The sequence below is a fragment of the Ruditapes philippinarum genome, unplaced genomic scaffold (genome assembly GCF_026571515.1).
Source record: "Ruditapes philippinarum isolate M1 unplaced genomic scaffold, ASM2657151v2 ctg5901_1_1_1_1, whole genome shotgun sequence".
Classification (NCBI taxonomy): Eukaryota; Metazoa; Mollusca; class Bivalvia; order Venerida; family Veneridae; genus Ruditapes; species Ruditapes philippinarum.
In genome coordinates this window covers 245,442-264,507 of record NW_026865168.1, presented here as the reverse complement: position 1 = coordinate 264,507, position 19,066 = coordinate 245,442, and the positions used below count along the sequence as shown (strand labels likewise).

General features: G+C 31.6%; 1 protein-coding gene across 1 annotated transcript; it reads right to left on the bottom strand.

Moving 5' to 3' along the window:
• Positions 1-3,678: 3,678 nt before the first annotated feature.
• On the bottom strand, positions 3,679-18,590 carry LOC132728097 (disintegrin and metalloproteinase domain-containing protein 10-like). The gene is made up of 5 exons (XM_060713709.1): positions 18,354-18,590; positions 9,059-9,194; positions 7,155-7,273; positions 5,580-5,757; positions 3,679-3,838 (listed from the first exon to the last, which is right to left on the bottom strand). The coding sequence occupies exons 1-5, from the start codon at positions 18,418-18,420 to the stop codon at positions 3,694-3,696; spliced, it is 645 nt and encodes a 214-aa protein (XP_060569692.1). The 5' UTR covers positions 18,421-18,590; the 3' UTR covers positions 3,679-3,693.
• Positions 18,591-19,066: the final 476 nt, after the last annotated feature.

Sequence of the window (19,066 nt, the reverse complement as noted above, 5' to 3'; positions counted from 1 at the left end):
AACCTATTGCTGGGCTATTCTTGGTTCACAATCTCAAACTAGAACTGATATACTCGGAACAGGAACAGCTTTTGATGCGCAGAAACAATTTCTTGCAAATGTTGAGGATGCAATTAATAGTCCCGTAGATTTACCGAGTCAAATTAAAAGATATCAAAATACATTAAAATATGCCAGAAGTAAAGTTGATTATGTTTTTGGAATTGGATTATATATGGCACCCAGTGATATGGAATTAAGAATTGGAGAAATACAAAATTATAATAATAAAATTATAGTAGCAACTGATTATCAAAAACTTGGATTGAATAATGATGTTAATATTCAACCAATTAAACCAATTATACATACAGAAATTAAAGGAACGCCAACAAAGAAATCTTTACAAGAACCTAAAGAAATAGCTAAATCTTTAGTTAAAGTATCAGATGGAATAGAAAAAAAAGAAAAAAATATATCAATAGAACACGAAGATAAAAAAACAGCATTAATCGTCGGTAGTATAGTAATAGGTATTATTACATTTTACTTTTTAAGAATATAATTTTTCGGGTTTAGGTGGTGTGGGTTCCAGTCCCGCCGGGGATAAAAAAATATTTTTTTCTCGTGTCAAATCATTCTTCATTCAGAAAATAAGAAGAAAAAAAAATTTTTTTTTAAAGGTGCCATTATGTGCGGTGTCTATTAATTTTTTTATTTTTCCGGGTCGCGGGTTCGAATCACGCCGGGGGATAAAAAATTTTTTTTTTAAAAAGTATGTTATAAAACAAGAAACATGGCAATGCCATGAAACCAGGTTTTCAATTATCACCATTGTAGATAAATATGTTGTATTTGAAATACAAATACAAGCAACAAACAATGTAACTATGTGCAATGTAAAACATGAATAATGTAGGAGGAATTGCCACTGAAGAAGTGTTCACTATAATATTATGTATAAGGAAAAAAACAAAGGGCCATAATTAGGTCAAAAACTATCCAATCACAAAACCCCGACAATATGTGCCAGGGTGCTTGATGACAAAGCTTCTGTGAAAGTTTGAACAAAATCCGTTGAGAAATGTAGGACGAGTTCAGCACAGAAGAATTTGTTCACTATAATTATATTGATAATTCTTTATAATGAAAAACAAGTTACAAAGTAGACATGAAATAATATATCATATCTTTTTTAAATTACCTCCAAAGATGATATGACCTTTGACTGCCAAATCAAGTTAAAATCATGTAAACAGGATTTTCAATGTTAATGTCACTGTGACCTTGACCTTGGAGCCAGCCATGCAGAACATGCGTTCTGCACGTCATCTTGATGTGGTAAACATTTGTCTGAAGTTTCATCAAAATTCTTCAAAGGGTTGAAGAGTTACAGAGCGGACAGGATTTTCAATGTTAATGTCACTGTGACCTTAACCTTGTAGCCAGCCATGCGGAACATGCGTTCTGCACGACATCTTGTCGTGGTAAACATTTGTCTAAAGTTTCATCAAAATTCTTCAAAGGGTTGAAGAGTTACAGAGCGGACACAATTTCAAGTTAAAATCATGTAAACAGGATTTTCAATGTTAATGTCACTGTGACCTTGACCTTGGAGCCAGCCATGCGGAACATGCGTTCTGCACGTCATCTTGATGTGGTAAACATTTGTCTGAAGTTTCATCAAAATTCTTCAAAGGGTTGAAGAGTTACAGAGCGGACAGGATTTTCAATGTTAATGTCACTGTGACCTTGACCTTGGAGCCAGCCATGCGGAACATGCGTTCTGCACGTCATCTTGATGTGGTAAACATTTGTCTGAAGTTTCATCAAAATTCTTCAAAGGGTTGAAGAGTTACAGAGCGGGACACAATTTCAAGTTAAAATCATGTAAACAGGATTTTCAATGTTAATGTCACTGTGACCTTGACCTTGGAGCCAGCCATGCGGAACATGCGTTCTGCACGTCATCTTGATGTGGTAAACATTTGTCTGAAGTTTCATCAAAATTCTTCAAAGGGTTGAAGAGTTACAGAGCGGACAGGATTTTCAATGTTAATGTCACTGTGACCTTGACCTTGGAGCCAGCCATGCGGAACATGCGTTCTGCACGTCATCTTGATGTGGTAAACATTTGTCTGAAGTTTCATCAAAATTCTTCAAAGGGTTGAAGAGTTACAGAGCGGACACAATTTCGTTTGACGCCCGCCCATCCGCCCATCCGCCCATCTGCCCATCCGCCCATCCGCCCATCCGCCCGCCATACCCCAATCTAATAACCAGGATTTTCAAAATTGAAAACCTGGTTAAAAAGGGGGTATAACTGGAAATTATTTTTTTATTTTTTAGGGTGGGGGAGAGGAGTAATATATAATATTACTTACTACATATCCGCGAAAGTTTGTCTCCGCGAAAATGCCGACGTTGTGAAAAACGCGAAATATTGTATCCGCGAACATTTCTAGGAATACAGTACCTTCCGAGAGCTAGATATTCAGGTCTGTTACGACAGCTGGTGTAGGACACTTTTTCTTGCATATTACATATTACATATATTTCAGTAAGAAATTACCAAAAAAATATTTTAATTCAGCACTTTCTTCTTATAGTAGTGTATGAATTCACAACTTCATTCATAACGGATAAATGATGTCATTCAAAAAACGCAATTCATTCTTAAAAGGCGGGCGGGAATGACATAATATAAAGCACGCAACTTGTCTTAAACAGGATGGTGTAAGACAGGTTTGTCTAGCATTGGTGTAAACAGTAGACTTTATCCTGTCTGATATGCAAGAAATTTCTTCTATTTACCTTTAAAAAAATGAAAACAAAGCATTTCTGATTCAAAAATAATTTTTTTTTATCCAGACCATGAAAAAAAAATTTTGAATAGGGGCAAATTTTGTGAGTCAGTCGCGTTACTGCAAACGAACATTTTTTTAAGGATGGCCTTGTATATCAATATACCCTCTCTCTAAAATATTGTAATCTTACATCTTCTCAGTGTTATTTTGTTTGTTTCATTTTACGCCTTTTTCCAACAGTATTTCAGTCATATAGGCGGGTAGTTTCCTAACCATTGTTCCTGGAGAGTTACACCAGTACTAGACTACCTTCCTCTGCGCTAAACTACCAAAGCATCTCCCGGGGATCGAACCCACGCCAGAGAGGTAACTGGATTAGAAGTCATCGACTCTAACCCAGGGTTGTCATTAACATTTTTTGCAGAAGGTTTGTTTTGAACTTGAGGCGGTCATTTCTGTCTTTATCATGCATAACAAAGAGTGTTTTCTTAATTTCTTAATGACAACCCTGCTAACCCCTCGACCACGGAGGCGGTTAAATAAAATATTATCATATTTCACTCAAAACAAGTATCATCTATATGTATATGCACTTTTAAAAACAACACTGAAATACTTTTGTAGCTCTGTTAGCATAATTCACTTGAAAGTAATCACCTATATATTCATTATATGAGCCGCAACACGACAAAACCAACTTAATGGGTTTGCTACCAGCATGGATCCAGACTAGCCTGCGCATCTGCATGATCAGGATCCATGCTGTTTGCTATCAGTTTCTCTACTTGTTATAGGGTTTTAAGCGAACAGCATGGATCCTGATGCACAGGCTGGTCTGGATCCATGCTGGTCGCAAACCCATTATGTTAAATTTGTCGTGACGCGGCTCATATTCATTTTATGCACTTTAAAAACTAAAATGTATTACCCTTTTAGCTCTGTTAATTTCTTTTATCTCTGAAGCTACAACTTGTCTCATCCATTCTTTGGCGTTTGTATTACCGCATGTCCCAAACTTTTCAGCATCTCTTTTCTCCCTGAGTCTTCTCTCCCTAAACATACAGTATGGTTGAGGTTTTAATGGGGTTTTTTACAAAATGGTAAAGTTTTTGCAGTTTTTTACAAACAGTATGGTAGAGGTTTTTGTGTTGTTTTTTTTCACAAATAGTATGGTAAAGGTGTTGTTTTTTTGGTTTTCTTTGTTGTTTTTTTTTGTAAACAAACTTATTAGTCATGAATGTAATAACACAGTATGGAATAGATTTTTATTTTAGCAAATATAGTATGGTAAAGTTTTTCATATAGAATATATTTGTACACATGACAGTGATAATATGGTATCGGATAGGTTTTAAGCAAATTGCCTTACAGCCTGTTAAAGATCAGCATAAATAAATAATCTTAGTAATTTAACAGATTAAAGTTAACCATTTAGCCTGAAAGTATAACAATTAAGAACTAAAACAATGAATACACATTGGTCTTCAATGGGCACACTTTCCATAAGCATTTCATATATTTAAAAAAAGAAAAAACACCATATAATTTGGATATACATGTACTTATAAAATATTTCTTAGAGGAAAAAATGTTTATAGAATTTTAAGTGATATATTAAGATCATATAGTATAATGTTGAATAATAATATTTTGTTCTAGAACATCTTTTTATCTGATATATATAGATATTTTATATCCGATCATGAACCTCACACTTACCAACAACATCTATATATGAGCCGTGTCACGACAAAACCAACATAATGGGTTTGCGACCAGCATGGATCCAGACCAGCCTGCAAATCCGCGCAGTCTGATCAGAATCCACGCTGTTCGCTATCAGTTTCTCTACTTGTAATAGAGTTGGTAAGCGAACAGCATGGATCCTGATCAGACTGCGCGGATGCGCAGGCTGGTCTGGATCCATGCTGGTCGCAAACGCATTATGTTGGTTTTGTCATGACACGGCTCATATATTTATTTCAGGGTTTTTATTGTCATGCTTGATACTACTGAATTCTATGACAGTATTACAGACCTAACATTATGCCCCTATTCACTTTCTTACAATCTTATGACAAAGCCATTCATCGTTTTAAAAACAAGAGCTGTCGGTAGGACAGCAACGCTCGACTATTCTTAGTGCTTGATAGTAAAAAAAATGCTTGATACAGTTACCTACTCCTGTCTACAGGTTGGGGTCATGATGTTGAACAAGTGTGCAAAGTTTCAAAGCCATATGTCTATGGACTTTGAAAATATTTGAACTATTACAAAAACTTTAACGTAAATTCTAAGTTAAAAAAGGGGCATAATTCTGTCAAAATGCTTGATAGAGTTACCTCCTCTTGTCTACAGGTTGGGGTCATGATGGTGAACAAGTGTGCAAAGTTTCAAAGCCATATGTCAATGGACTTTGAAAATATTTGAACTATTACAAAAACTTTAACATAAGTGGTTACGCCGACGCGGACGCCGACGCTTGGGTGACTGCAATAGCTCTAGTTATTCTTATCGAATAGTCGAGCTAAAAACACACAATGTAAATGTATTGATTTCATAGCAAAAAGAGCAGACCATCAGGTGTGATGGCACGCCTGATTTGAACCTTTTGTGTCAAGTTTGAAAACAGTTAATCATTCATATAATTATATTACTAGGAATCTGAATTTGAACTGTGTGTTATTGTACAAGAACACGTTCAAAATTATGGGGTGTGGTATGGGGGGGTGTGGTATGGGGGGTGTGGTATGGGGGGGTGGTATGGGGGAGGGGAGGGGCCATAAAAATTACCTGAATGGGTCCAGGTTCATATCACTTTCTTTATAGATGACAGAATGGAACTCTGGCTTCTTATCGAAAAATCTGTAACTGTTTTCTACATGATATGTCTCTTGCTCACTGGGTATATGAATGGAACCAGTGAACACACCTTGAATAATCCCACCCATCACAGAACTGCCCGGTTTATCTGTAAATATAAATTATTCACTAACAGAAATAGAAGATATTCAAGTTTTTTTTCTCTACAATACTTAAGTAAAGATTTATTTTCATCAAGTGGCACATAGAAGGATATTCAATTTTTTCTATTAAGACTTTAGTAATGGTATATTTTAGTGAAATATGATAATTTTCATGCCAAGAGATGAAATTAAATTCTGTATATTTATAAAAAAAACTTAAATTTTCTATTTATTATATTTATACTTTTTACTCTTATTGGACCTTACAGTTATTAGTGAGGAAAGAGACTTCCATATAATTATTTATTTGATATGAATTTAGTTTAAACTAGTTAGGAAGGACACCAGTGAAAATAGGGATAAATTTATTTCACTGCTTTGAAAAATAATTTTTTACAGTGCAGTGTTGCATCTAGAATTTCAAAATTATGGGGGATTGTCCCCCACTCAACTGAAAAATGTGGGGGATTTGAAAAAAATGTGGGGGACATACATTTACCTTACACTATGACTTATCGAAAAGAATTCATTTATTTTATGTTCAGGCATTTTCGACAGCTATCGTCCGCTCAAAAACGGAAGTAGAAAAAATAAAATATTGACGAATACTACAAAACACACGTGAGATGACCCAGTCGGCTGCTACACCCTTTTTAGTACGTATTTTAGTCATTACCACGAGTGAAAACAAACATGGCTGAAGCTTTCAGGACACGATGAAGATAAACTGAATAAAGTTAAAAATTGTCACATGCGCGACTTGGCACGCATTGACTTCATTAAAATGTGCGATCTGCAAAAAATATGCGCAAATCGCGCAATCACGCATCCTAGATGCAACACTGCAGTGAAAATATGATAAATGAAAAAATATGCATTTTATTTCATCAATATTTCTCAGTATTTCAATTATAAGTATATAATAAATAATCATATACATGTCACTGTCATTTAAATTCTTGATTTTTATTTAAGGCCCATTATGTCCGAAATAAGCATTTATCTTAATTTCTCAAAAGTGTGATTTTATTTTGTGTGTCCAATTCTTCCTTGTGAAGCATGTACTGTATGTAAAACAATTATTTAAATTTTATAAAATTCATGTTTGCCATTTAAAAAGAAGGAAAAACTTTAATATTTATAATAGAGGCATAATGTGCCTTTAAACCTGTAATATCAGATTTTATAATGATGACTTTTAATGTATTAGTTTCTATGAAACAACAACAACAAATATTTATTTGGTTGGTTTTACTGACATTATATAATGGCTATTTGACAACATTTGTTTCGGTTTCTTTCTATTACTTATTCACACCCTGAACCTTAGAGTACTTTTTCACAACCTGAACCATACAGTACTGATCGTCATTCATTTTTATCACCAAGAAATCACACTTACCTTTAACTTCTCCCTGGTAAATGAAGGACAAGTCTGGTCTTTGTTTTGTCCCGTTGAACTCGAGCACAAAGTCTGGTGTGAACACAGATGCATCATGCTTTAAACGTAAATTGAAGTTTCTGAAATAAGAAAATAGAAAATTACTAGTATGTATATTAGCCAGATATTTTTCCAAAAAACTTTTACCTTTTATATAAAGACCGCAGAAATGATTTTGTTAATTAGATCTTCGAGCATTCATGAGTTTTGTTACATTAAATAATGCTTTTACAACATGTTAAATGGTTGATAAAAGGATAGCAATGAGATAAGTAGCAAGTACCTTGAAGTCAACATTTTTTACCAGTGCTCTATCACTGACACCCCTTTCAGAAGATTTAAAGCATTCAATAATTAAGCAATCCAAGTAATTCAAATATAAATGGCAAAAACCAAAGCAAGGAAAGACCTTTGTAACATACGAATTAATGCCACGCCTTTTTCATTTACCCTGGTGACCTTGACCTTTAACCATAGCGACCTTTGACCATCTGACCTCTAAGTTGGTCTGGTGTGTTAACCTTATCAATTTACATGAAGTTTGAAGGCTGTGGGGCTGGATTTAAGACTTCTGCGTTATCATCAAAGTTTAAGTTTTGTGAATAAAACAAACAAACAAACTGACAGACAAATAACAAAATGCTCTCCCAATGATCTACAACTCCAGGATGTAAAAATCTAATCTTTTTATTGATACAATTCACATGAAGTGTTATCACATTCTATCCTTGAATATTTATTATCTACTTATCTCTATTTTGTTGAATTATACATGCTATAAATTATAAACCTAATCACCAAAGAAATGTTATACCCTTTCTTTGATAAAAAGCCAATCTTAACATACACTTATCATCAAAGTATTCATTCAAAATACATCAAGAAAAATATAAATATCTAGTGTTGACCACTATTGATGAGTTTTAACTGTGACTTTTTTTACCCAGTTTTGACCACTATTGGTGAGCTTTGACCACTATCAATCAATAGTGACTGTCTAACCCAGTGTTGACCTATTTTAATGAGCTTTGACCACTATCAACCAAAAGTGACTGCTTATTACCAGTATAGTCCAATTAAAATCAACATTGACTGGCACCACCTGGTTAAAATTGACTGGCACCATCTGGTTATTACCTTAAAAGGAATTACCCTATTTCTCCCCAAGTGATTGACAACTTATCCCACATGATTTCTACATCAGCAGTGAGAGACAAATGACCATCAAGTTCATTAATAATAAAAATATCTGACATATGTTTGCGGTTCGGACCGGAATATCCGTCCCGAGGGGACCTGCCCATGGGCGGGTTCCCAAGGGACGGATATTCCTATCCGAACCGCAAACATATGTCAGATATTTTTCTTGCATATTCTGCCATATTATTTCATATTTAAAATGATTTACATCAATACGATACATGATCATGGAAATTAAAGTCATTTTTATCCATAACTTTTTTTTTACAATAGCTTTTGAACTTACAACTTAAATAACAACTTTTGAACTTACAACTTAAATAACAACCGCGAAATGATGTCATCCTAAGCACATATTGCCCTTCTAAAACGACGTCATTTTAACGCGGTTCATTCATAAAGCATGCTAAAATGACGTTGTTGTTTGACACGCGACACATCTAGCACCCCCCATGCCAGATGAAATTTCCGGCATGGGTAAAACTCACGGAAACGCCAGTCTGCTATGCAAGAATGTCTAAGATCAAATGTCTCGTAGAAATTACGCCTTCCAGGATCAAAACAACACCTCCTAGCGTAACATTGTTTATGTCATGCTCTCCCTACTGAGCTACGTGTTAGTTAGTAAGGCAATGAAAAACTAAGAAATTTTAAGACTAACTTACTTATCAAATGCATTTAAGTTTAAATGCACTGCGTTATCAAGTGAACGTTTATGCCGCATATGTTTATTGTGTAGTTGTTCTGTGTTATATGTCAATTCCTCATAGTGCAGTATATACTCGTCTAATTGTTTACTCTCTGAAATAAACAATAACAACAACATTTAATTACAAGTCGAATTTAAATTGCATTGGTCTATATTACAAAGATCTGTAATATGAACAATCAGTATATCACTATTATAAACAATTCTACTTCCTGTTTATATCGCAAGTAAGACACAAGTTAAAATATATAGGGTCCCAAGTAGGGTACAGAGATCGGAAGCTGCTTGAACATGTGCTCTTACTCGCAAGACAGGGTACACATTGAATTATATTATAAGGCTCACAAGACAGGGTACAGTTGATTTTTTTTATATACTGTGATAATGAATAAATAACTATTTTGGCAGTATTTAGTATCAGACATAACAACAAAGAACAAAAGAATTATACAGGAAGTATTATGTTCAAAATATGAAACAAATGAAGAAATACAACACATCAACACCAGTGCAGGTTGAGTAATTTAATGATCTACTGGTGTAGGAAGTAATGTTGGCCAGACTAATAGTGTGAGATACAATTAACTCACAGTTTAATATTTTGTTTTTGAATTTTTAGCCACATTAAGTAAAATTCTTCAATACACAGTTACTGTATTTCTCCTTTATAATGTTTCAAATTGGTATTTTTTTCGCTTACCAATTCTTCTTAATCATAAAAATACCAGAAAAAAATTGTTTATTATGTTTTTAATTACCTACACCCTACCTATAACTTTTAACCTACAACCCCCTCATTTTTTTAACATTTATACATGACATTGTATTATATATGATATTATCATAACAACCTATTCTTCTTGATACCAGAAAAAAATATTTTGTCATATTACTTTTAACCTATACACCGACCTTAGATTATTTGTTATACTTGACATAGTATAATATATAATTTTAACATTACCCAAACAGGAAGATTTTTATGTCACCCTGACATTATCGTACAACAATTCAGGTATATCAGGTATATAAACTTGATATATTATTACATTTATTTACCCAGGTGTATAACTTACATTGTAAATTGATCTTTACAGGTTATACAATCTTATTTTGACTTTCAAATCTGTCTTATCTCAAGCAGTAATTTCTTTATATAACTTGTCCCTATGATACAATACTTATACAGTAAATTCTAGGAAATCTTCATTTTACTTTTTGTACATTAGCTTTGGGACATTTCTACCTGGAAAATAATTATGGATAATTGATTTTGCTGCCCCTGAATATATGATGTCTTTGTCTTATTTGATATAATCTTGTAAAATTTCAGTCCAGTCATGATGTCTTACATTTAACAATGTTCAATTGTTTTTGTATTTGGTTAAGCTGCTGGCCTAAGAAATGGAAAGGCAAGCTTCAGTCTTTTAATACAAAATACACTGAAAACGTGTATAGTCTAGGATAAATAAAATATTCGATTTCAAGGTTTGAAACCATTTAAATGCTTTATGAAATATCAACTATAAAGATCTGTTTTCATTAGCTTATGTAACAGTTTGTTGTGATTTTTTTTTAATTAACATGTTTGACAGTTCTATAGGAAGATGTATGACTCTTAACATTGTTTTGTTGACTAACAAAATCAAAGTTCTTGATATTAAAGAACAACATCTGTACCTATGATGAATTACTGGTGAAAGTTCACCTGTAATAAACAAGAATCAATGAACAATCAGCATATATAATACATGTAACATCTGTTACAACTGACATTTTAACATATGATCAAATCTTAAAAAATCTTAAGGGACAAGATTGGGAAAAAAAGCTTCTTAAGTAACATCTGTAATCTGTCTAGGGAGAAGAACTCATAATTATTGTATAAGTTTTCTTTCATTCTTAAATCCCTTTCAATTTTATGTAACAATTATATACATGTACATATAAAATGTAATGTCAGTTCTATATTGTCGCCTGGCAATAAGTACAGTAATGGGTTAACTCTTTTTATGATTTTATAGGAGTTAAGCTGTTATAGCACCAATGTGACGATATATATGTTATGACAATTACCTGTAAATATAAGATGAAAATAATTTATAAAATTTCAGATAATGTGGTTATATTTTTATGTCAGCCATGATTAATCATTAAATACTTTCAGTATTCTCAGATATCAATTTAGTCATGACTCGTGTATTGACAGCTATATAATTACAACTGTCAATTAAAATCACTAAACTGTTGTACAACATGTACATGTAACTATATACATGTACATGACTGTATTATAAACACATGACTCGAGTTACTAATGTAATGTAATTGTGTAGATGACTGTTACCATTAATGTTGCTTGAAGGTAAATATATTACACCCTACCTCTAAAACAACAACTTAAATGTATAGTAGTAAAAAAGGTTGTTGTTGTTTTTATATAATTTATGACTTTTACATTGTAATTCATATAATTATTTAATAAAAAATGTTCTATTTCTCAGGTCTCTAATCTACAAAAAGTTGGTAGCTTGACATTCTTTTTAAGTTTCAAAGTGGTTATAATACATGTATACAGGTGCAATATGCCACTTTTAAGCTTTTAATTAAGCATTTATTACAGGCACCATGATTCGGTAGAGCATTGGATGGTCAATCCAGGTTCCATTCCTGGACGGTGCAGGTTACTTTTGCTGTTATTAGCACTTATAAAATATGTTTAATCAAATGTTTGTTCTAAATCACTTATAGACTTTTTTCGTCAAGAAATATTTTACAATGATATTCAAAATAAACATTGTTATTGTTTTCGTCAAATATTTGAAATACTTCTGAAAATGTGCCCTGATAAACATGTATGGTAGACCAATCCACTTTATAATGTGCTCACTAACCAGACCAATCCACTTTAATTCGAATCAGTTTCCTTACAACAGCTCTATCAGAATTTCACACAAGGACAATAACTGGGACAATAATTGTTGCAGAATTAACAGATGAACATAATCTAAAACTTGGTAATCCAGTTATCCCATGACCACATTGTTGTTGGACTGGTTATTGATTCTATAAGAGACAATATAGTGACAACAAAAACCAGTCTGTGTTCTTCTGTCCGACATGTACAACAAAAACAACATGCACAAAATTTTAATACAATAACAGACGGGCTAACTAATTAAATTTCTTGACTAACTGTAAACTAATCTACTGCCTGTGCTCACAAATATGATACAAATTAAAAGCTTAGTTGTTAATTCAATCAAACCTACCAACTAAACCTTATGCTTTGTTCAAATGTGTATGTTTTTAAGAGCTTTAACATAAAATGTAGAGCAAAATTAACAAATCTTTGTAAAGGAATTCTTAAAGAGCTGTTTTCCCCAATGCTTGTTCCTCATTAAAGCAGATACCTGAGTGGACAATTATAGGTAAAATTGAGTAAGATATACCAATTAAGGTAAAATTAAATGAGTTATAGGCGAATTAAGGTAAAATTGAGTTACAGACCAATTAAGGTAAAATTGAGTTACAGACCAATTAAGGTAAAATTGAGTTACAGACCAATTAAGGTAAAATTGAGTTACAGACCAATTAAGGTAAAATTGAGTTACAGACCAAGTAAGGTAAAATTGAGTTACAGACCAATTAAGGTAAAATTGAGTTATAGACCAATTTTTAATAACACTTATAATTAAATGCAAAATAAAAAATATTTAACTGTGAGTACTGCACTATAATTTACAATGTGTACATATGGGCCGCGTTATGACAAAACCAACATAGTGATGGATCCAGACATCCGCGCAGTCTGATCAGGATCCATGCTGTTTGCTTACTTTAAACTCTATTACAAGTTGAGAACAGCATGGATCCTGATCAGACTTGGGAGATGTGCAGGCTGGTCTGAATCCATGCTGGTCGCAAACCCATTATGTTGGTTTTGTCATGATGCGGCTCAATTATTATAAAAAGCTGAGAATACAGTATGGGGGTTAATAATGTTAACATAGAATGAATGTCCAAACAGTGACAAAATCTTGTTTGACCTTATTTTGACCTTTTAGTACATTTGTACATTGTATGTTTGTATAGGTATTAGTTTACTGTCAGTCAACTGTAATGAAACTTTATAGTAAAATTGTAACAGCTTCATTGTAACTTATAGTACATGTATGTAACAGCTTCATTGTAACTTATAGTACATGTATGTAACAGCTTCATTGTAAACAATCATCACACCAATTACTGCCTTCCACCAATCACCATATTCAAATAATGCTTTTAAAATCTTTAAGTATTAAAGGATGCTTTCAGTAAAATTTTTAATGAAAATTTTGTGGTTGTTTTTTTAAATGGCAAAAAAAAACAATATATAAAACAAATATACATGTACATGTAGACTGCATAAATTATGGAGCAGCCTTTTTGTCCAGAAATATTCATAAAGTAGACCCTTTTTGACTTTTTAAAACAAAGTTTTGTTCAGAAATATTTTGATCACAATACAAATTTTAAATTTGTTCAGAATTAATAGCATAATATTATTTCTGTAGCAAAAATGTGTTCTGAAAAAAATGTATAAACAATATAGCAGAATTTGTTCAAAATTGTTTATATAGTTAATTTTGCTCAGAAATATTCAGTTTCTATATGAACTGAATAAAAATTCATCCATATGAAAACAGATTCATATATGTGAGTAAAATATATACATGTAAGTCTCAAAAAAAAAAAGTTAAAGGTAATTTATTGTATATACTTAAGTGGAATAATAAACACACACTTGTTGAATCATCAACAATAACTTTTTACAGGATATGATAAACAAATAAATAACTTCTACATTTATATAACAATAAACTTTTGTGAACCACTAAACATAAACAATTATTGGATAAATATAATTTTAGACATTACATCAAAAGTTAATATTGTATAAAGATTCTTCAGTAACAAATTCTGCAGAGTTATTACCCCTGCATATGGTCAAAGATTTACAGTCAGGTCATCTCTATACAATATTAACTTTTGATGTAATGTCTAAAATTATATTTTTGTATATAAAGGTGAAAAGTGGACAATTTATACATCAGACATGACAAACAATGGCCTATTATCTAAGGATTCACGTTATATCCAATATTTTATATGTATCATGAACAAAGTTTGATGTTTTGAATAGGGACGTTAACAAATGTAAGATATAAATTTATAGATGTTGATACTCTTGAATGATCTTCAAATTTACTCAGAAGAGAACATATCTTAAAGGGACTCCCCTGTGAGGTTAAAAAGCCTAAAAACATAACGTTTGAATTTCTTACATGAATGAGCTGGGACACTTTAAACAGAAATATATGCAAAGACAGTTAAGAAATATACTTTGAAATAAATTGAAAATCGTATTTTTATGCTTTTCTTAGCCCGATTTGAGTGAAAAGTGTTTAAACGCTTTTTATTTTGGGTCATTTCTTTTACAATTTGAAAAAAACGAAGTGCGCGAATGATCTGAAATTTTGCATCAAAACCTACATCAAATGGTACATTTATCTTGAAAAAATATTTTCAGTCCCATTATGTCAAAAACCTCTGAGTGGAGTCCCTTTAATGAACTCAAATTACATAGAAACACATAAAAACAGTGGTGAATCTTTGTTATTTAACATATGAATCATCATTTATTAAATCATGATTATGTTCAGTTGTAAATTTACAGTTGTAAATTTTGACTTTGCCAGCCACTGTTGCTTATTGTGATCCTTGCCAGTTGGGTTTGATAGTATTAGTAATGACTTTGTGAATAAATAAATAGTCTTCATTATAAACTGAGATGTTAAATACATGAATTTATTTCGGGTAATGATTATGTAATAAAATTGCTCAAATATCGCATTTTTATAATGGTAAAAAAACACACACAACACCTCAAGCATATCTGTATCTATTAGACCATTACACCATTATATCTCAATGATCATACACTGATTTTGAACACTTACCTTCCAGATTTTATCATTATAATATGTATCACATTACCAACAAAAACTTTTATAGTTTGAAAAAAATGTCCTAAAGCAATTAGAAAATAATAGTTTCAACAAGGCTCTATACTACTGGCGAAGACATCAATTTCACTTCCCAGCAGCCTGACAGTGACTAGACTCTATACCAGGCCTTTTTCCAGGCGCTTTAAGCATTGCGCTCCCGCTGTGCCTTAATCTCCAAATCAATCTGACAGCTTTGCCATAAAAGGCTAATAATTTCAGTCTGACCAGGCTCAATTGTACTGTTAGTGCTAGCAAAGGCTAATAAATTTCAAATTTATGCATCTCTAAAATTTTAGTTCTGTATCACATGGACTGGTGAGATTCTTTATAATAATTCTACACAATTTTTTTTTTAATCTTTTACTAAGTTTGGATCTTAACAATTTCCCTGTTTAATGGGCATATACATGTACAAGTTTAGCTTTAAAACATGCACACAATTTAAAATTATTACTATACACATACTGTAAGGTGAAGAAAGGGGTTTATCTCTTTTTTTATCTGACAATGGGAGATTTATCAATATTTACAAATAAATCAAACATATCTAATAAGTATTATCAGTGAGGATTACTTCATTTCTATGTAAAATCATAAAGTTTTGTTCACAAATAATACAATAATACAATCAATTGTACAATGTACATATAAATATAATGACATCACAATGCTCTTGCTGGTCCATTTGAGTTATGATTTCAATGCCAAAATTAAACAAATAGACTGCTACCCAGTAACATAAAATCCATTGAAAAGAAGAAATAATCTTAACATTATACATGTAGTTTAAGTAAATTTCAAATGAAATAAGCACTAATAACTTGAAATAATCACAGTTACCTGTACCCACAACTGCAGTAAAACAATACGTACAAAGTCTTTAAATAGACCCAAATGTTGAAGTCTAAATCATTTTGACACAATGATTTTTTTTTAATTTAATTAACTGACGGTCTTATTAAACAACAACATTAAATTTCATATATAACTGAGGAGGTATGACTTTTATTTTAATCACAAATATGCTTTTATTTCTTATATATGTAGATGTACCCCTCAGACACTTCACCCAAAGCCATTTTTTGCCAAAAGTCACACTTCACCCCTCTTTTTACACCTTGTAATTTATGAAATCTGATTGAGACACTTCACCCCCTATTTTAGATTTTGTGTTTTACATATATAATTGAATGTGACATATGTTAGACGTACTGATGGTGATTAAAATATTGATTGTATTAATATAATTTTTTTTATTTTATCATAAAACAAAAATTTTGTTTTTATTTTCTAAAGAAAGGCTACCACTATGACATCTTAATATTTTAATAGCTGTTGTTTATTCTTGTTGAACACTGGTAATGTTTAATCTTAATACTTTTTTTTATTTTTGCTATTACATTTTAGATGTTTAATTTCTTTTATAATTCTTTTATAATTCTTACATAGAATGGCTAAATACATGCATTTTTATATCATGTTGTACATTATTATTGTACTGGTATACATGTATATCATATGGATGAGATTGGAATAAATAAATATAAATTAAAATATATGATAGTTTAATCCTTTTCACACTTCCTTCGTTCTTTATTTGACATGTAGTGTACTACCCTAATAGTTTACTGTTCATATGTTGAAAGCCACACATGCTCGGCTTAGGCTATAGGCTACATGTGTATATTAAAAAGGAAATTATTTTAAAAAATTAATATATACATGTAAATTTATATAGATCTCTAATCCCATCAGTGATTTTGTCAGTGTCAGTTCATGGTTGGGCACCGTAACGCAATAATAAACGGCATGTAATTTATTAGTAACAAGTGGAAAAGAGTCAACTCGGCCCACTTTACAAAATATATATAACGTTTTAACTTTGCTTTGCATGTTGTTAAGGTAAATGAATAATAAGAAATATCTTATTATTATATAATTATACATTGTACTTCTTCTGAAATAAAGTATATTTAGAAAAAAATGTTATTTATCTGTCTTGCAGATTCGATAAAATCAATATAGATCTAGTTTCTAATAAAATGTGTTTGTAAAGTAATATTTAAAAAAATATGAAACAAAAACGTGTTTACTTAATATCATAAGCTTCTAATTAAATCTTCCGTATAAGCGCATTGATTGCTGCCGAAATTCATTTGCACATGTCATACGTTTTTTTCTTCTATCAAATAGAAAGACCTTGTCTGTGCATTATCTAGTTAAAGTAATAAAGAACAGAACAGAAGTTAAATATGTAGAAATACAGTGAGATACGCAATCGTTTATCTTTACTCGCAATTCTACTGATAAGAAAAGCTTGTCTGCTGCTAGTTTGAAACTGTCAGTCCGTGTATTATAAATAATTACAATAATTACAATAAATAGTGTTAACACAAACCTAAATATTGATTATTGAAATGTGGGCCGAGTTGACCCGTGCTGAGTTGGAATAGGGCCGAGCTGACTCGGGTCCGAGTACGTTTTAGGGCCAAGCTGACCCGGATTCGTAACAAGTTAGCAATAATAGTTGCAGTGTTCTGATTGAAAATGAAAACATTATTCTGTACTATTATGGTTCCCATCAACTAAAATAAGCAGTGCATAAAATATCGAATGCCATTTTGACATCGAAAAATGTAAACAAAATAAATGATCTTTTTTTTTTACTTGTCTTCCTCATCCTTCTATCAGCTTTGATCATTTTCATTTTAAGTGTTGAGTTAAATGTCTTAAAAAAATTGTGGGATGAATAGTCTTATTGATTTATTTTTTTATTTTTGAGGGGGTGGGGGAAGTGTCTTGATGTGTAAAGTGTGTTGATCAACTCTTTGTAAAATAATACATGTTTATGCAATTAAGTGACTTAATTTTGTTTGTTTGTTTAATTCCTTAAATATGAATCAAACATTCAAAAAAAAGTTAGATTGGACAGTTTCCGGTATTTAGATATTGGCTTTATCAAATTCCCTGGTAAATATTCGAGGGCTGCACTAAAAAATTATATAACCTTTTTATAAATTCATTTTAATAATTCATTGTTCATGCTGCGTTTCATATGTTCTTTGTGTAAATCTGTACATAAATATCCATGCCTATTGAATGATCATCACGAAACAAAATTTAATTACTTGACGAAGACTTTGTTTAAAAGGGTGTGTCATTTGAAATAGTCACGAATTTTCAATTTAGAAATATGTTTACCTGTCCATTTAGATGTAAACACAGCCAATAAAGTTGTTATAAAGTTGACTTTCAACCATATTTCCATTTTGATTGGTCACAAAAATAACGTAATAATCTTTGTGTTGCACCAGCCTACCTAAATATTTACAACTGAAGTTACTATTTTAAAATAAATTGATATTTTCTCCAATTAAATATCGTCTATTTTCTGACTCAAAAATACTTCCTGTTTCGGTATGACGCATGCGCGACTTGTCTTCCGTCCATTGACCGTACAATGCCGTACAATCACCGTACCGGTTTGTATACCGTGCAACAACAATACTATACATGTATAATTACTTTTACTTTGTACTCTTTGTCTCTTTAGGCTTGTATTTAATAAAAAACGCTAAAAATATTGAGATGGGAAGGTAGATAAGATATTATTTTGTAGGATATATATTAAATAATCTGTTCAATAAAAAACAAACGTTTTTTTTTTCTAATTTATTCTTTCGACAATTAGATCTAGTTTTCTTCAGAAAAAAAAGAAGTTTATGAAGAAACAAATACAGTACGCTTTCAAACTCACTATTATCTTTATTATCTTTTTTCCCTTTTTATATTTCATTTTTATTATAAGTTTCAACATATATTCACATCATTGCCATGGTTTCATTTTACTACACGTCACTTGATTTACTATGTTCTGTAATGTTTTGTTATATATATTGTTGTTTTCTCATATG